This window comes from Borostomias antarcticus (genome assembly GCF_949987555.1).
Source record: "Borostomias antarcticus genome assembly, chromosome: 25".
Taxonomy (NCBI): domain Eukaryota; kingdom Metazoa; phylum Chordata; class Actinopteri; order Stomiiformes; family Stomiidae; genus Borostomias; species Borostomias antarcticus.
In genome coordinates, this window is record NC_140258.1 from 5,530,728 (window position 1) to 5,550,727 (window position 20,000).

General features: G+C 45.5%; 2 protein-coding genes across 8 annotated transcripts in view; one reads left to right on the forward strand and one right to left on the reverse strand.

Moving 5' to 3' along the window:
* Window positions 1-15,392, forward strand: part of LOC311325742 (transcription factor COE3) — a gene marked incomplete at both ends in the record, with an annotated part of 73,257 nt that extends 57,865 nt beyond the window's left edge. For 3 of the 7 annotated variants that reach the window (XM_084458489.1, XM_084458490.1, XM_084458492.1), the window contains 6 exons: window positions 7,238-7,326; window positions 12,548-12,613; window positions 12,864-13,035; window positions 13,379-13,564; window positions 13,964-14,131; window positions 15,361-15,392. In XM_084458489.1, the coding sequence (XP_084314615.1) occupies window positions 7,238-7,326; window positions 12,548-12,613; window positions 12,864-13,035; window positions 13,379-13,564; window positions 13,964-14,131; window positions 15,361-15,392 (713 nt within the window). Of the gene's footprint in view, window positions 1-7,237; window positions 7,327-12,547; window positions 12,614-12,863; window positions 13,040-13,378; window positions 13,565-13,963; window positions 14,132-15,360 lie in introns of all 7 variants that reach the window. The other 4 variants (XM_084458493.1, XM_084458494.1, XM_084458495.1 and 1 more) reach the window with 2 other exon arrangements.
* A 115-nt stretch (window positions 15,393-15,507) lies between these two features.
* Window positions 15,508-20,000, reverse strand: part of LOC311325883 (methylated-DNA--protein-cysteine methyltransferase-like) — a 31,830-nt gene continuing 27,337 nt past the window's right edge. The window contains exons 5-6 of the mRNA XM_084458691.1: window positions 17,048-17,074; window positions 15,508-15,793 (exon numbers count right to left, since the gene is read on the reverse strand). Of these exons, the coding sequence (XP_084314817.1) occupies window positions 17,051-17,074 (24 nt within the window). The 3' untranslated portion in view covers window positions 15,508-15,793; window positions 17,048-17,050. The remainder of the gene's footprint in view (window positions 15,794-17,047; window positions 17,075-20,000) is intronic.

Here is a 20,000-nt window from a genome sequence, read left to right on the forward strand (position 1 = left end):
TTTGATTTATTTTTTAGTACAGATTGTGAAAATTTGATTTGGTGGATGTAATGTTTTGTGAATATTTGATAGTGTGTCCACGCACAGGCTGACTTGTGATATAAATAGTGATACCACTTCTTCAACTCTTAAATTAAACCCCGCCTCACGCTGAGAAAGATGTTGGTGGCGCCCCCCCGCCCCCCCCCGCCCCCACCCCCCCCTTCAAAAAAATAATAAAGTGGGTAAACAAACATCTAGCCTCCTCTATCACATCAGATCAGCTCTTGTGCTGCTCAGTCTGTGTGTCTCCCCTCCAGTGCTTTGAAGTCCCGGATTTGTGGCTGATCAGATACAGAGTTTCCTCCTCATTTGCTCTGCCACAGGGTAGGGCAGGGGGCCGCTGGTCAGCAACGGGGTGGGGCCTACCAGTGAGATACGCTGTAATCAAAGGCGTTCACGGAGGTATGTAAACAGAAGTCTCGTACGGCGCTAGAGGATTCGAAGGCTCACGACGCAGGCAGCTGTACGGGCTACGAGGCCACGCCGTGTGTGTGATCTAACGCCAGACGGGACGCGCCGCGCGTGGCGTCTTCATGAGCGCCACGTGGAACTGTGGGAGTGTCGCACCAACTGCCGCGGTTGAGATATTCATTTACAAATGTCACGGCCGCCGCCGTTCAGCTCGACGCTTCCCCGCTGTCGAGAGAGAGGCATGGGCCATGCTGCTCACGGCTCTAATTCTTGTCCCTCTGTCTGCCTCGGTACAGCCCTGGTATTTAGTGCCACGGATCGCTCCTCTCGGCAGTGGCTGCGACAGTTGTCGCCAGTTAAGACTGCTTCACTTAGAGAGGGCCTTTTGCGAGCGCGTGCGGATGGCGACAAGGTTTCAGGGAGGAAGGTCCCTGCGTCCAATTAGGGTTCTGACGTGACACACGCTCAGCCTCCCCCAGTGTCAGCCGGCCTGTCAGGTAGGCTTTGAGCAGCGCTGGGCGCCATTACTGCGCCGCCTGTTATCTCCTATGACCTGTGAAATCCAGCACCGGGAAATTGATTGAAACAAGTGGCTGCAGTTGAGCACGTCTTTTACCCATTAGGTTACAGTACGGCCCCGTGCGCGATGTACAGTAGCACGGGTAGGTGGTTTTAAGGGGAAACTAATGGCGCCCGGACAGAGGTGTTTCTATAAGGACGGTATTCATTGATTTGATTTTAATTGGTCTCACTTTTTGCTCCGGCGTGTTGTTAGACGTCCGTTTTCTAATGGTGCTCCACGCGGACGGTCCTCACTAAGTCACTGCAGCAGTCACGCACAGCGGAGAAGGTGCGCGAAGGCAGGTAGCAGGGGGGGGGGGGGGGGGCGGGATGGATGGCTATTGATAGACGAGGATCCTCTACACACACCCCCTCCCCACCCCCCGCCCACCTTCTTGGCCCATTTTCAGTATGTTATGTTCCACACCCGACGGGCTTTAAAAGAACGCCGCCCCCACCCCCATCACTCCTCCACCTTGGATTGAAATTCATCGGCAAGTTTATTGAGAAATGAATGAGAGAGGCTGCACGGTATTGACTTTGGGAGGAAAACACAACTCATCTTGAATGAGGGGGGGAAAGGCGGTCGTAATTTAGCTGTCATCGATTGGTGCCCCGTCCATGTATTGATCTTCATTTTACAATATTAATTTGCGCCCGCAATCAGCTGTGAAGGGAACCCATTTGATTTCTGTTGGTTGGTAGTGTGTGAACGGCCCTCGTCGTCCTCTGAGAGACTGACTTTAGATGTCGCCTGAGAAGAGACGGGTGTCGTGAACCCGTCTCCGAGACAGAGATGAAGGGAGTTTTGAAAGTATGGATGTGCAATCCTATACCTCACTGCCATTTAACCTTGTTAATTACATTTTATCTGTTGCAGGTGCAATATCTGCTGGAACTGGAACTGTCCAGTTTTTTTATTTATTTATTTTTTTCTCATCTGTATCAGCTCAAACTTCATGAAATTTCAATGAACATTGATCTTTCTCCATTGATTTATCTTAACTGCAGATCTTTGAAATTGTAATTTCCCGTTCATCTCGAGACTCCTGGAGATGGAATCACTCGATGAATAACTTGCTGGGGAGTTGCTTGGCGAGAGTAATGGTCAGTGTTCAGTAGTGTTTTGGTTTGCGTGGGCTTGCTGTGAAATCAGAGTTGGCTTGGTTTGGTTTGACGATGGCCTCTCCGTGCATGCGTTTCTCCATATCTCCTCTCTGGAAATCTATTGTTCCGAACTGCCTTTCTGAATATCTCACAGTGTCCTCATATTATCTCTGCAGGCCCTATAGGAATCTATTTCCCTTCGATAACCCCTGATTGCTATTGGCTTTTTCTTTTAATCTGGGATTGAACCGGTTTAAAATCACATCAAGTACATGTGATGAGGTCACATCCTGTGGTCCCACTCTTGGGGATCTTTAATGTTCTCATCTTTCAGCTTTTCATATGATTTGAGAAGTCTGTGAGGCTTCAGTTGGACATTTTGACGAGCAAAAAATGCAATAACACTTGAATGAACTTCTCCCTGTTCTGTTTATCTGTCCTCCCTCCAACCAACCCCAACCTCCGCTAATTTGGGTTAAGGAAAGAAAAAAAGGAAAGAAAAAAAACTGCTCAATAGTGTAGGAGGAGTGGAGATAAGCTCAAGCAGTTAAGTATAATTAGCGAAAGTAATAGCTGGCAAATGCCAACAAGGCTAGGTTTTTATCTCCTGGAAAGATAGAGTTATCGTAATAAGCTGTAATGGCTGACAGGAATGCTAGCGCTCTCTGCATGCTTCCATTCAAGCCCATAGACTTAACAAGGAACAATTTCCTTTAAATTTAGTGCTCCACTCCTATATATCCCTCTGTTTATGCCCGATACTGTAAAAGTCAATATGTGAGCTCAATCCTATACACAGAGAGGAGGGCCACATGCTGGGGTATTGCCATGTAAGCATTTCTATCTGCCAACGTTGGCCATGTTACACTGTTCCTCTAGAGCGGTTACTCATGTCCTATTTCTAGAGAACATGGAGAGAGAGCAGCAGACCATGCTCGGGCGCCATGTTCGGCCGTACACTCTGCATTTGAAGCAAAGTGGTGGAGGCGGGGGTTCCCGGGGTGGATGTGTGAAGAGCAAGAGCGGACGACAGAGAAGATTAAGGCATTAGATCTAAATAAGATCGGGAAGTGCACATCCAAGGCTGAGGAATTCCACTGAAGCCTTGCCATAGACTATTGTGTGTGTGTGTGTGTGTGTGTGTGTGTGTGCATTGCTTGAAACGAGAAATGATATGCTCACAGCTGCACACAACAAGTCATGCATTCCACTTCTTCATATTGTGAAACATGACCGTTCACTCACTGGAGTGAGGAAACTACTGAAATATTCATAAAACTTTTCGTGCAACCTCCACCCAGAAGGAGGAAACTCCAGGACCCATCCTCTTCTTTGTGAAGGAATCATTTCACTTGTTCATTTTCCTCAAAAACACTGAAGCTGTCAACAACTTAAATTCCAACATGCTTGCAGTCACTTTAACGTCTCATTGTCTCATTGCGTTTGCTAAATTAAAATAATTTCTTAAGTAGCTCATGTACTCTAATTTATGGACAATTACATGTCTATGAGTAACAGGAATGAGCAGAATGAAGATTTACATGGTATAATTGAACCAAACACTTCACATCTGAAGCTAAACTTCTGGTAGAGCGGAAGACGTGAGAAGTGAAAATGCTATTAGTCTGTATCATTCCCCCCCCTCCCTCTCTCTCTTTCTCTCTTCATCTGCGGTGATGTATTCAAATGCAAACCCTGCCTCCTTCCCTGTGTCTCTTTCTCTCTAATTATCCGTGAGGTCAGTAAGCAAAATGGGGAAGAAGCCAGCAGATCAATACAAATTATCCCTGAGCAAACCAGTGCTGACAGTTTGAATTGCAGCATATGTTTACCCAAAATCAGGCAATTTATCTTAATATCAGGCGAGTAATGCAGCAGGGGTCGGAGGTCAGACAATCTCTCCACCTCATAATTACCCGCCTCTAAAACAGGAAAGTGGTATTGATTGGCCGCGGGCCGGGAAGCGGGCGTGACTGGAACGTGCCAGCAACCCCCCCCCCCCCCCCCCCATCCTCCTCCACTGCTCCCTCCTCCCTCAACTACCACCGACCCCCCCTCGGACAGACTCCCCACCCGGAGCAGGATTTATGGGATGTGTGCGAAGGGTTTCATGTTTCCTCACCACGGCTGAGAGCCTGGGGGGGGGGGGCTCCTCCTCCTCCTCTCTCCTCACAGTATTGTGTTGGAGGGATGAAGAGGGCCAAACTAATTTCGGCATGTGTGGAGTTGAAGGGCATCACAGACTTCTGAGGCATCCTGAGGAGTTTGAGGGAGATGTTTAAAGGAGGGCGGAGGGGAGGGGCAGATATTTAATATGGTTATAGGGTCAGGGGTAGGTGGACAGCTGGGTTAGGAGATACGCTGATAGAAAATACAGATAAAGAATTGTTTTTATAAAAGTACCTGCCTTTGCAAAAATATTCAGCACTCTCTGACTCTGTACTGCAATACTAAAATTAAATAGATTTCTGTGCAGAGTGAATACAAGTGCTTAACATATATCTTTATCAGCCTTATAGTATTATTGACGTCGTCGGTGTCTGTCTGCATGTACATGGTACGACTAGAGAACTGTCAGCTCATCAACTGACAGCACTGCTTAGCGCTAATGCAAGTTTCCATCAGCTGTCAAAAGCATTTGCATGAAATCAATAGCAGATGGCGGTGTGTGTGTCACCAATTTCATTACTCTGGGTGGTTACAAAGATCATCTCCGTGATAGATGAGAGAGCAGCGCATCGATACAGCGCCACTCGCCGTTCAGTGTGGGCCTCCAGTCACATGACCAGGAAATGGCTTCTAAACCCTTTCGGAGAGAAGGAGAGTTCTCTTGTTCACCATCCTTGGCACTCTCACTTTACCCCCCCCCCCCCCCCCCCACCCCACACACACACACACACACACACACACACACTCCCAAACATCAGTACCTCGTAATGTGAAATGCCTTACAAAAATGTGTTTGTCAAATACAGAAGGCCCAATTTCCAACTTCTGGAGTTTCCAGTGAATCGAAAGATGCACGTGTCCGCAACCTGACGTCTTTGTAGGCCAGGTCTAGGTCTGTGCTGTATGTGTACTGTGCCGTGTTCCCAGCATGCCTGGCGGGGTGCGTAGGCCCCAGCTGAGACAGAGGACAGGAGAGCGTGATGTATCACCCTGAGAGAGCCCACTGACACCCTCTGATGATGGATGGCCTGATTATGGAGTGCTTTTTACACATACACAATCTACATCACACTGAGCAGCGAGGTCTGGCAAGTCTACAACACACACACACGCACACACAGATACACTGACACCTACACACACGCTCATAACAAATACATACACTTAAACACGCACACACACACACGACTGCCAGTGTGCATAGATAAAAGGGGTAAGAAAATAACAAAGAAACAGGGCAGAGTCCTAGAGAGAGCCTTGTCATGTCTGATCAATACCGCCGATCAATCCTTTATTAAGGAGGAAAATGGCGTTCCCTCACATTCCGAAGCGGACCTTTGTGGTTTCGGGATGCATGATGATATGTCAAATCTGATTTCCGATGTTGTACGTTGTGGTATGAGGTTTGTGTGTGTGTGTGTGTGTGTGTGTGTGCGCGTTGCCTGGGAGCTTCACCCCATGTGACCACTGGCAGGTAGCGTCTTGTTATCGATCAGTACCTTGCATTGTCCAGGCCTCAACACCTAATTGCTCCACTTGATCATGGTCAAGCAAGCAATTACTGTACTTGGATTTTTGCACAAGTGCCTTTTGTGTTTGAGACTTTGCGTGTGTATGTGTGTGTGTGTGTGTGTGTCAGAGGAAAAGAGGGAGAGAGAAAGAGAGAGTGATTGCGAGTTAGAGATAGAGAGGAGTGTCTTTCAGGCTCCCTGGTGCTGGTGTCAGTGGTACGCTCCGTGTGGTGTGTGGCGTCCTCACTCGCGTTCGCCGGTGTTCAGCTGGCCCGGCGAGTTGTGCCGTGTTAATACCGGTGTTCAGCCGGCCCGGCGAGCTGTGCCGTGTTAATGCCGGTGTTCAGCTGGCCCGGCGAGCTGTGCCGTGTTAACGCCGGTGTTCAGCGGGCCCGGCGAGCTGTGCCGTGTTAACGCCGGTGTTCAGCGGGCCCGGCGAGCTGTGCCGTGTTAATGCCGGTGTTCAGCGGGCCCGGCGAGCTGTGCCGTGTTAACGCCGGTGTTCAGCGGGCCCGGCGAGCTGTGCCGTGTTAACGCTGAAATTACATGCTGAGTAATGACTGATGGCCCAAATTACCGGTTGAACAATGAATAGAAGCAGAGCAGCCCCTTATTAGTCTCCACAGAAAGCCATTGATTTATGAGGCGCCGCGCGCCGAGGAGTTACTCTCCTGAAAATGATATCTACATTGAGAAGTGATGTTCTCTATTAAGTTGTTCCTTCCCCTCACCCCCCCCCCCCCCCCCCCCCCGCCTACGGGGGTACACATGATTGTTTAGAATCAGGGAGAGCTGTAAGGAAGCCTTCAATTATCCATTAGGACTGTCAGACATAAAATGTCCCGGCCTTACCAAAGTCCAGGGTTATGATTCATTTACTTTGTGCCTCTGATTCATCGGCCAATATGCCTCATGCTCCCGATTACTATTTGAGAGCAGCTGGAGATGAATGTCTGGATGGGTGCTGCTGCTGTATTTCACCCGGCCGGCGCGCCCGCCGCTGGAGACGCAGGAGCTGGACTGACAGCCGCGCACTGTAGATCAATGGGCGGACAGCCTTTCACAGATTATTAAAGCACTGTTAGATTAAAAGACCCCCACTATGTAGTTTGCAGTCAATATTCTCAATCACGCAGAGAGGAGAGTGTGTGTGTGTGTGTGTGTTGTCAGTGGGGCATCTGGGAGCAGTCTTTTTGAGTCTGACGTGGGTCATCATGGTTGTAAATAGGAGAGCACTTGGCCACGCAGGTGTCAGGAGCTCCCGGGCTGCTGGGTCCTATACTGCCGAGCAGTTTGTGCATAAAGACCATCTCACCATGGAGAGGTCTACAATAACTTTGGCAAACTCTCTCATTTAGTTCTTGATCATTTCTTTCAGTTCACGATAATCCTTAGACGTCATGATACTTACTTGTCTTTCTCTTTCTGTCTTCCAGCCTTGAATGAGCCGACTATTGACTACGGGTTCCAGAGGCTGCAGAAGGTCATTCCCAGACACCCCGGTGACCCAGAGAGGTTACCAAAGGTCAGTGTTGGGTCTCATCCAGTAGCAGTGTCGTTTGGTTTGGAGCCAGACTCTTATGATGATCAAAAATAATGTCCTCTTGGTCTAATGGTAGACATCTGAACTTTTTGAGTTGAGGTTTGATACCAACAAGGTTCGCAAGTTCACATTTTTGTTAAAAATAAAAAACTTGATTAAATAACTTACCCATGAAAGCAACACCTCAATACACAAGTACACCAAGCAACACCACCACCAGCAGAGAAAGAGTAAATAAACCTTTAACCAAACCAATGCCCCCCCCACCCCCATCCGCCATGTTGGTATTGGTATTTGTGAGGGGGACAGAGGCGTAAACTCTCTGTGTGGTAAAATAGCTCAATCAGCTCCTTTCCTCTCCAGCAGTCAGAGGAGATTGTAATCTGGGCTCCTCGTCTGCACCCTCATTACCTTAACTCATGTTTTCCTTTCATTTTCTGCAGCTCGATTTGGTTTAATCTTTTGTTTACAGAACTCTGTGCCGTAAACCCCCTAGTCTTAGTGTGGCTAATAGATGAATAGCACAGCCTTATTATGCATCGGCTCCCATTGCTTTTCTTTTGAACTACAGTTAAGGAGTTGAAAGTCCTTTTGATTTTCCACATTCATATTAGTGGCCTACCATGCTGATGAGTTTCAGAATGAAAACCAAACCGTTACTTCCTCTCTCTTGCCATTTTCTCCGATAAGGATCTATTACTCTGCTTCTTTAATGGCTAATTCCCATACGGTGACCAGCATCTCAGATCCCTCAAGTGTAATATTATGACTGATGACTTTGCTCAAACTCCCATGGCATGTGGTAAAGTGGTGACCGCCTCAGAGTTTTAATAATACCGTAAAACCTTTTAAGACCTTATCTATTAAAACCCAGCATGCAACACAGCAATATCATTAACATCCGACGGACAATTTAATAAAGAAACAGACTATGTGGTATGATATAAGCAAGCCAATGTGAAGCTATGCAGCGTCACAGTCTCGGAACACCAGCGATATGAAGTGTTTCAATTAGAACCGATCCCCATGGAGAGGAAACAGCACCTGAACGTGAAATGTTACTCTAATTTCAATTGTAAATGTGGAAGACCAAGTCAACCTAGCTTAATGGGAAGATATCCAATACCTCTCTGGTCTGTGTCCGTGGCACTACAGCTGAACTCATGTTCAATTTAGTCAACAGATTTGTAACAAAACCTACAGCATAGCTATCACTAATGTTAAACACCTTTTATAATGGAGGTCATTAAAGTTATGAAAGGAATGAACCTGCCTTTGGCTAGCAGAGACATGTTTGACCCTGAATCTCACTGTGCCAGTAGGTCCTGATATAGCTGGGTGAATCTCACTGTGCTAGGTCCTGATATAGCTGGGTGAATCTCACTGTGCCAGTAGGTCCTGATATAGCTGGGTGAATCTCACTGTGCTAGGTCTGATATAGCTGGGTGAATCTCACTGTGCTAGGTCCTGATATAGCTGGGTGAATCTCACTGTGCTAGGGTCCTGATATAGCTGGGTGAATCTCACTGTGCTAGGTCCTGATATAGCTGGGTGAATCTCACTGTGCTAGGTCCTGATAAAGCTGGGTGAATCTCACTGTGCTAGGTCCTGATATAGCTGGGTGAATCTCACTGTGCTAGTAGGTCCTGATATAGCTGGGTGAATCTCACTGTGCTAGGGTCCTGATATAGCTGGGTCCCTCAGCCTGGGTGCTTGCCGATCACACACAGAGATGAAACCCTGCACTTCCAATAAACAACATAAATATTTGATTTGGTTTCTAATGGACCCAAATATGGGGTTCAGGGGGCATGTAAATGATCCCACCGAGTGATTCGTCATTGTTAAGCTTGCCATCTCAGGGTCGGCTTTCGGGGTCAAAAGCTCATTCCCAATAAAAGTGCCTGGGGCCGGGCTGGCATGTTGGGTTTGGAATGAGAACGGGAGCGGCGTACGGAGAACACACATTACAGGACGCAGGTGAGGTGGGGGGACTCTATAAAGGGGAGATGAAGCCTGTGGACGCGTAGTGTGCATTAGCAGAGAGGCAAATCGACACCAGCCCCCTCCCACCCTTCCTCCTCAGTGACTTCACCCTCCAGTTGATAATATTACTGCACTATTGATTTCCACCAGCCTTTTCCCTAGGACCAGTAAGACACATCGTAATTGTAAGGAGACAGAAAGCCAATATGGGAGCGCTCATAGATTGCAGGGGATGCACGCTAATATTGTTGCTACACAGAGAAAAATGGGGGGAAGCTGTCTCTGATTGAAGTTTACCTCGTAATTTGGAGACAACATGGCAGATGACAGGCGGACCCAGTGGGAGGGGCACAGATATAAAAATTCAAAGCAAAGTCCGGGGTGAATATGGAAGTAATAAGTGTGAGCAGTCAAGTGATGAGAAAGGAGATTGGTTTGCGGGCATCGCGTTAAGTGAACAGAGACTTCTGAATTCACCCTCCTTTTTAAGATCTTGTTATAAAACAATTTTCGATTCATAATATAAAAAAGACAATTTATAATACCATTTTGTGCCCTCCGGCAGTAACGGACAAATAGACTAGATATCACATTATACCACACTCAATTTCTCTCTTCTGTAACAAATTAGATTCATTACGAAATTAAAAGCGGAAACTCAATATTGTTTTATTATTAAGCTGATTGCTTTGGATTCTTTTATTTTTTTCCAAACGAGCCCAAACCCATTCTTTTCCAATTCTTTGTGTAATCCACAAGGAGAAAATATTACAAATGTGTTCATGTCAAGCAATTACCCATGTATTTAAATGAATCGCTCTGCCTGTGCTCTTTGAAGTACCTTCATCTAATGGCCCTATGCTTCTGAATGGATTCATTACCTCAGGCTAGAACTAACAGAGTAATTGCCTTACAGTTTCATAATGGCATTAGCACTGCAAGCTACATAACCTGGGCCCCCTTTTATTAACTGGGATAATATAAGTACACAGTCCCAGCTAATCTTGTGCTTGAAAAATCACAATTTGATGGTTTTTAGTCCACAGAACCTTCATGCAAAACATGTAATACCACATCATTTGTCATGTAGCGACTCAGATTTAAATGGATTCATGATCTCAGATGATCTGTCACCTGAACAATCACATCTGAACAGTTGTCGAGCATGAGACCCCTGTGTAAAACAGGAAATGCAGATATATCTGTCATGCCTTTGTCACAGGACAAGAGAGATCATTTTAGAACTTTAATTGTTTCCATTTAACATGGTGTGCTGTGATAGGTCTCCATGACAAGAAAGCCAATTACACTTATGCTGGAGCAGTAGCAAAATATTTACATGGAAATGCCCCCAGAACACTATTCCCTGCTAATCGTATTCACAGCCTGAGCTGATACGCGTGAAAGCGCCTCATCGGAAGAAAACAAACTCCTCTGTTGATTGGATACAGCACTTCTCATCATCCCTGGATGTGACCGGGCTGCCACTTAAGCATAGCCTTGCGAGTCAGCTTGGTTAGTTAAGACACCACGCGGTAAACGACAGATTAAGGATGAGAGGCAATATCGTTTTCTTTTTTCCAGCTGTCCTTATGTTGCTGTCGCAAAGTACCATATGGACAAGGGGGGCGAGGCCGTTTACTGAGAATGAAACATGGCTTGCGAACGTGACAGTTTTAATTGCTTTAATTGTTGTTTAAAATTGAGAGCCATGTAGAAGATCTTGAAATATGATAGAATAGATTATTGGTAATTATTAACTGCAGACAAAAATAAAGAAAACCACTTTATCTCACTCAGTGAGTGAGAAGAGAAATCTGTTCTGCTTGATGAGAACACATGAAGACAGCTGGTCCTCCCGTTTGGTGTACCTGCCTCACGACAACCATAATTCTTTATTTGTATGCAAACTAGATGCATGCAACGTTGAGCATACACACCAATTTCAGAGGTAAATGCCCATTCTAAGAGCCACCCATCCAGTAACTTGGGCTGGATTAACCGATATGTTTCTATAAGAGAGCATGGCACACGCTGGAAGTGGCTTCCATGGTGATTCATCTTGATAAATCAAGGGCTGTGGGAGATATGGTCCTCTGGATGAAAGGGGGCCCGTCCACACTCCATACACACTCCATACGCTGCGCCTTGCAAGCGCAGGCCAAGTCTTGGAGGCCTCTGTTTGAAGGCGCGAAGGCTGTGTTTACATTCACTTACGGCAGCTGCCGTCTTAATCCCAGATTGCTATTGCCAAGTGATGGAACACTTCAGACAAATTACTGAGGCACGCGAAAGAAAACAGGGCGAATGTGGGAAGAAAACCCGCGCCATCTGAGTCGTTTCTAGTGACAGATTTGCATCGCTTTCAACCGGGGTTCTGACGGGCGAGTCGACACCTTCGCCGCTATACAGCAGGTGACAACAAAAAGGCGCCAGCAGCCGTATCTAGGATGTCCCTTTGTCAGATCAGACAGACCTAAATGTGGCAGGATGGTTTTCATTTAACGTTTCGCTCGCGGCATCGTTCAAAACAAAAGCAATTCCAGTTGTCTTGAGAGGGATTTAATTGTAAGTGCCCAATTCAAAGAGCAGATAAAAAGACCGAAACAGGCCATGAGGCGGAAGCAGAGCAGGGAGCCCAGGATCCAGGGCCAACTCATTTACAGTTGTCAGGAGCCAAAGCAACATAGCTAATCCTCATTGTCAAACAGGGGCAAGCATGCAGACATGGATAAGACCTCATCCGTGCATCCATGTCCCCAAGGCACAAGCACCCAGCTCTCAATGGATGGGAAGTCATTTGTGAAGTCCTTTACAACAGCCAGTCAAAGAGGTTAATTGAAAAATTCCTTAATGTCATTACGACAGAACTAGATTAACCCGAGCTAATTCACTTTATTGTTCTGAAGAAAGGGGACTCGGCACCGAACTCCAGAGCAAACACAACACTGAGGTGTTGTTTTAAAGGGCCGCGCCGGTTTAATTAAGCTATGGAACATTATTTATTGCTCCCTGAGGTTTTGGAGTCAGTGGCCAAGCACAGCACTGCTGCCTCTCAATTCAGGGTCATCATTATTTACCTGGATCATTCATCTATGATACAGTATATGATTATGACAGCGGGGTGCCTATGATAGCGTGGCGATACTGTATATGATTGTGATAGGTGTCCAACGAAGACTCAAAGACAACTCAACTCCTGTTCTCTCCCCATCAGGAGGTTTTGCTGAAAAGGGCAGCTGACCTGGTCGAAGCCCTCTATGGGATGCCACATAATAACCAGGTATGTCGACTTACCGTACTTCTAATGTTACTCACGTCAAAGATGTGCATGAAAGTGGAAAAAAAAATCAACACTTAATTATTCCATTATTCTCTGAATTGAATATTAGCGCCTACGGTTTTCCATTGATTATGTATCTGCATGTGTAAACTGACAAGAGCCATGCATCAAACATGGATCAGACAAAGAAGCCGCCTCCTCTGTGTGACAGTTGAAAGATGTACCTAAGCCGACTTCCTGTGCTTCCCAGGAGATCATCCTGAAGCGGGCGGCTGACATTGCGGAGGCCCTGTACAGCGTACCGCGCAACCACAACCAGATCCCCTCCCTCGCCAACACTGCCTCCCATGGCATGATGGGAGTTAACTCCTTTGGCAGCCAGCTAGCCGTCAATGTGTCCGAGTCTCAGGGGAACGACCAAGGTTGGTGGACCACAACCACTGCATCTACTTTACCCCCTCATTCAGATAAAGCAGGTAGAGGAGCCTGTGTGCTTTAACAATATGTACAGTGTTCACACTGTAGCTTTAACAATGTGTACACTATTCATTTTTCTTAGTATTAACATGGTGTGATCTCATTGAAATTCAATCTGCCATGAGTGACCATAGCTGAACCATCATCACAGCGGTGGAATGCATGCCGGTGAAACAATTGGACGAACGGACGAATTCCCTCCACCTCTAACCTTCCTCTCTCTCTCTCCCTCCCTCCCACCCTCTCCCTCCCTCCCTCCCTCCCTCCCTCCACCCCCTATCTTTCCAGTTGGCTACAGCCGGAACACCAGCAGCGTATCCCCCCGCGGCTACATCTCCAGTAGCACTCCTCAGCAGTCCAGCTACAACACTGTCAGCAACAGCATGAACGGCTACGGCAACGCCGGCATGAACCTGGGAGTGCCCGGCTCTCCGGGCTTCCTCAACGGATCGTCGGCCAACTCCCCGTACGGAAGTGAGTGGCTGCCTAGCGACCCCGCCGTCGGCCCGGCGCTCCGGAGCTCCCAGAGTGCCCCTTGCCGTTACGGTGCCGTTTATGACCTGGTTCCAGCATTACTCTTCTGAATGTTGTTGTTTTACCTTGTTTTACGGCGGCTAGTTTGAGCTAACGGAGGCTGCGGATCGATACGTTTTAATTTAAACGGGCCTTCTGTGCTTGTCTTTTTTAGTGCAGGGTTGTGTTGATATCAAAGGTGGCTATCTGATATGCTAAACGAGCCCTTGGCTGTTAGTGGTACTATACAGCCTTACCTCGACTGCCCTCTAAGGCTGTATCACTGCTCACGGTATGCCTTCTCCCCTCCCCCCTCTCTCTCTCTCTCTCTCTCTCTCTCTCTCTCTATCGCCTCTGCAGTTAAACAAAAGAGCGCCTTTGCCCCCGTTGTCCGACCCCAGGCCTCCCCACCCCCCTCCTGCACCAGCGCCAATGGCAACGGACTGCAAGGTGAGCCCCCCTCACCCCCCCATCCCTTCACTTCGGACTACTGGTCAGACACCGCCGCTCAGGCCTCAGTCCGGTTCGGTGAGGGACTAATCATTACCAATATGCATTCTGACAATCCACATCCACCTGTCCACTGTACACAACTGCACTGTCTTCAGTTCACACTCAAATTATTCACACACTAATGAGATGATATGAGTGTGCACACACATACACACACACGTGCACACGTACGCACACACACACACACGTGCACACTCACACACAGACACACACACACGTGCGGTTGCAAATGATCTACTCAAGAGGTCTTAGCAAAACACCTTCCCAGAATTGTTTTAGTAATTATGTTTATTAGGTTGTGTGTGTCATGACCAACGTGATTGCTTTGAAAACAAGCTTAGCCGTAGTGTGTGCACCCAGATTAATAACATTGGGCTTAATGAAGTGGGAAATTAAAGTTCATCTTGCTACACGTTCATACTTATTAATACATGTTGTGCAGAAATTAATGAGCAATGCCTTGCCATCATCTGTGCTGGCAAACTTAAAAGCATTTCAAGCATGACACTACTATACAGAGAGTAGTGCAATAATATTTTCATACCGGCACTTCACTAGCCGTCTAATAGTTAAAACGTGTGAAAATACTGTGTACATAAAGTGTGTATCAGGTACAGCGCCTAATGATGGCACCAGATGGTCCTGGAGAAATAGAGGAAACTACCTTTGATCTCATTTAAAGCTGTGCAAGATAATGACTCTGGGCAAGTGTAGAACCAGAGGAATAATGTGTTTATGGGGGGGGGGGGGCTCAGTATTGAGTCTGAGAGGAGTCTTAGAGGAGTCTTAGGAGGGTCTAGTCCTTCACTGAGGAGGGCGGAGGGTAGCACGGCATTGTGGGAAGTGACCATGTTGCTGCTCCAGTGCCGGCGTGGCCTTGTCTCCAGGGAGTCTGGGCCACTGTTTGCTATTACCCCAAAGCCAGGAGAAATATCACACATAGCAATACTGGCGTGCTGGGGGCTGAAATGTCAGAGCAAGAGGGAGGTTTTCAAACTCCCCTGTTAGGGAGGCGTGCACTTATACACTGGCGCACACTGCAAACACTCCTACTGTACACACACACACACACACACACACACACACGCAAATGCATGCACACGCACAAACGCAAACAGAAACACAGGCAAACACAATTACACGCATGATTTCAACATGTTTATATGGTCTGTCATATGAAAAGTTACATACATATATATTCTGTGCCAGATGTCTAAAATGTCATTTCTCTCCTTTTCTTACAGCAATGTCCGGCCTGGTTGTTCCTCCGATGTAAATGATGCACTTTCACCTTCCCAGCCAACAGTCCCCCTCTCACCCCCCCCCACCCCCCCCCCACCCCCACCCCCAACCCCCCCCCCACTACAGGAAGCCCCTTTAGCACACAGAGAAGATGCTGGTGTAGTCTGTAGTCAACAGCTCATGATGATGTTGTAATGAAGATGGGGGGGGGGGGTGCGGTGAACAAACAACATTTCTTTTAAAAGACTATTTCCACAAATTAAGATTTGGACCTGTAAAGGATTTCATGAAGAACACCATTTTTGTGAACAATTTTGTTTTTTGTTGATCTTTTTTCCATTTTATCAACCTTGAAGAGGACAAAGGAGGATGAAGTGTTTATTTTGTATACCTGTTGGGTTGAGCTTCAGCCTTGGCTGGAAGGAACTCTGTGGACTGAACAGTTGGTTTTAATGTAAACACTGATGTACAGTACATTTGCCTATGAAGTTGTTTGCCTCAGAAATTGTTTTGTTTTAACTCTCTTTTAATAGATTCACAACAGTTGTGTGTCTTTATAATGTGACTTTTTTGTATTTTTATGTGTGAGAAAATACACCGGGGCCAAGAAAGTTTGAATTTCAACTGGAAAATATATGAAATATATAATGTAGAAAATCAATCATAAAATACACCACATACAAGTTAATGGGGCTGCAGTTGGGTAAGATTGCATCCTGATTCATTCCTGCATTTTAAATTAAATTTGTAATTTATTGTAGCTAGAAATCATCTTCAGAAGTAAAACAATTCTCTTGGATTCAACAAGCACACTGGCGTATATAGAACGCTTAGCTCTGTTGATGAAAACTATGTACTTCCATGTCTAGAGCTTCCTTTTAAGCAAGTGTGTTTTGCCATGTTTTTGCTATCTTTTTGCTAGCACTGTATATTAATGCATTCCTAGGCTACTGTGAAGTCTGTTTCTTGTTGACGAGGGTCACCCTCTTCCCTCTAGCTCCAATTCCCTTCTGTGTTTTATATGTGGTTATAAAATTGTAGACTATTGTGATATTGCCAAACTTGTGCTAAATATTTATACATCTGTCTTTTTCATGTTCTTTTAGACCAACAAAAACATTTAAAGCAAAATGAAATTCCATTGACCATGTTAATTAGGGTATAGCTCATTGTCATATTTCTGTTCAAATACACACTTGCGTTCATTGAGGGAAATTTTGTAACATATCAACTATAAATATTGTATTTATCTCTGAAATTTTGTATATTGCTTTTCAGTATGTATGTATTAATCGTCATGCCCTTAATATAGTGATGCAGCACAGAGAATTCAGCCAAGAACTGTTGCCTTCATTTGTTTCTTTTGTATTTGATGAAATGCAATGTCCATATATTTCACATGTATCTTCATGTTTTTGTTACTCTGTCAAGACTCTCTGTCCATTTTTTTTTTAAAGGGGAAGTCAAACTTCATTGTTTATTTTTATATTGATTTTAAATTATCTATACAGACCATTTTGGAGAAAACTTTGTTGGTTGTATTGTCAAATAAATAGTTTGTGACCCATATGATAGTTGTTAAGACCCAATAGAGACTAATGTGCATGAGGAACAACCCGGGGAAGAAGCTCATTTGTGGTTGTATTTTCTTTCTGTTTTGTAGAATGTATAGAAGTCATTTTTACTCACCACTTATGACTCTGCCACATAGCTTAACTGTGTTTACAGGGAAGAAAATTCAAAATGTCAACATTTGGAATGGAAACAGAAATGAATAAGTGATGTTTTATTAAAGTTTTCAGTAAAAAATGATAGTTCCTTAACCGTGGCCTTCTTCAGTTCTCTGTCTGACTAGATAACAACAGTTCTCTGTCTGACTAGATAACAAATGTACAGTTTCCTTGCAACCTGCAATGTTACAAAATACATGTTTAATCTCCTTAAAACAGTTAAAAAGATATTAGTGTTATGTTCCACATTGTCTTGAAGCTAAACATTTTGACTTTGAGCTGTTCTGATATTGATTCCAGCATCTCTCACCTCAGCGGTGCTTTAAGATGGAATGCATAGTAGCCCTTACATAAATGGTGCAAGCTTTTTATTCAAAGCACCCCAAATGGGGCCCATTCAAATCCCTCATTTCATTGCATTAAGCCACCTAGTTAATAAAGGATCAATACATTGAAAGAGCAAGGTTATCCTTTGTCTATAAGGGTTACTATCTTTTTGAACCTCTTATAGTATGAGAGCTGAAAAGGAACCCCTGTGAAATCTATACCCATCAAGTGGCTCAAACAGAGTGATAGAAGAGTGACAGGGAGGAATAGCGCCCCTCCTTTAAAACAACTAAACATCTTATCTGGCTTCCAGTGTGGTCCTGGAGACAGGGTCAGAAAATGTCAATTTCTCATCAACAGCAACATTGTCCATGACCACCTCTCCCTTTAATGCTCAATTAAGAGGATGCAAGTTGAGTACCAATCAGCATATCACAGCTAATTTTGTCACCAGCTTGGATAGATCTCATGGCGCAAAAGATAGTGCAGGCATTGCTGATAGTGTGAGTGTGTGTGTGTGTGTGTGTGTGTGTGTGTGATGGGGGTGGGGGCAGATACGCCAAAGAGCGATTAAATTTTCGACTTTTTGCAATCGCCTTGCACTTCAAAACATTCCCTCAATAATCCAATGTGTCTGATAACAATGGTCACACACCTGCCTCCTGACAAAGCACTATCTGCTTCTGATACACAGACACAGGAATGGATCTATCGTGCTTGCTTACTGCTGTTCTGTTTTAACTCAATAACTAAATCTACGGAAAGCAAGGCCAGTCTGCAGCTTACATAGCATTTGTCATGTCTAGCCTAAACCTTTTTAACCATGGTAAATCTTATTTGACTCAGGTCTACTGTCAGGTCTGCGGTACTCTAACTCGGTAATCCAACTTTTTAATTTATCAACATCAGAGGTTTCATTCTATTCATCCTTGAGTACCTAGAGTACAATAGATGAAACCTCAACATACAGAGAGCATCCGAAATGCTGTCAGCATGCCCAGTTTAACCAAGAGGTAGAAATGTACAGTATCTGGATGTGGACCAGTGCTGGACCAGGTCAAGCTGTACCAGGTCCACAGCCTCATCCTCCAGCCCTGTGTCTCCACTCAATCACAGTGAGAGCCTCTTTATTGGAGAATTCTAATGGCCACCCTGCACCATGATCTTAATGTGTCCATTAAATATTTATAAATCTTGAGTCAATAACGCCCCATAAGCAGAGCTCGACCGAGCCCCTACAACTGCCCACCCCCCCCAGCCATGTGGCCACTGCTCCCTCGCACACAGCCAGAGGTCACAGGGTCACGCAATCAAAGGAGAGCTAGGCTCCCCACATCCATATGTTACCACTCTTATCAAGACCTTCCTCAATAGTGGTTATCTGTCAAAGGAAAGAAATATTGAAAGCAATATCGATCTTAACTAGCCACACGTAGCCCAGGGCCAAGCTTCAAACATCTGCTGGTGTATTGTTATATTTCAAAAAACCCATTCTCGATAGCAAACCCGAGAGGTAGCTGGTAGTATATCGAATACCTCAGTCCGGTATGAACATACCACCGTGCGCCACCCGTCACTGGTACCACGCAACCGTTACTGTAGCTGGTGCCGTTCCAAACGTCTTTTCCTCCCTGTAGTTCCTCTTTGACGCATGCATGTAGATGGGTGACTGTGGCAACTATACAAGGCCATGCCCAGACTCCCCTACTGTTCAGGTGAAAGATTGTGCTCCGGTGATAGCGCTCACAAAAGCTCCGGCCGGACAATGAGCCAGTCAATGGAGAACGGCGGCTGAAAGGGCCACAATGGCCGAGCTCGCTGGGAATTGGGCTGGGTGCTATAAAGGAATGGAGCCTTCATTGAGGCCATGGAGGACAAGCATTCAGAGAACAGGTTTTGTTTGGTTTTTATCAATCCCATGGCTTCCCATGAGGAGAAACGATTGTAACTGACCTTAAAAGAGAACACCTTACGCCGGCATCCACTCCGCCATGTAAGTATTTTGCAGAGTGTTTAATGTTAACTTGCAAGGGTGTTGATGTAGTGTCTTTGTGCCTTCATGTGTAGCATGTCAAGACAGGGTTAGGGTCAGGGTTAGGGTCAGGGTTAGGGTAAGGGTTAGGCAGCCCAGAGAAATAGAAGATGGACAATTAGTCCTTCCAGAATTCTCTCGCTGAGAAAGACTCACCTTTGCTCATAAGCAGAGAATTGGAAGGGTGCTTGGAATGTACTTGAATTCAACAACATAGTTGAATACATACCTGTAGTTGGATACCTGAACTCAGTCTGGGATAATAACTTAAAAAAGGAAGAAAAATATAACACTAATAATAATCTCACCTCTTCAAGAAGTACTACCATGTTCCTCCCTCTTAAGCACCTATTGTATTTTGAGTTTGCTATTCTTGAACTTTGCTTTCAGCACTAGATTATACTCTTAATCACATCAGTTTTAGAAAAGAGATGCACTTGTGAGTTCTGGCAAGTAGTGCATTGGCTTTTCCAATGTTAAATGCCATTATTGTAAGTCGCTTTGGATAAAAGCATCAGCTAAATGACTAATGTAATATAATAATATTGTTCAA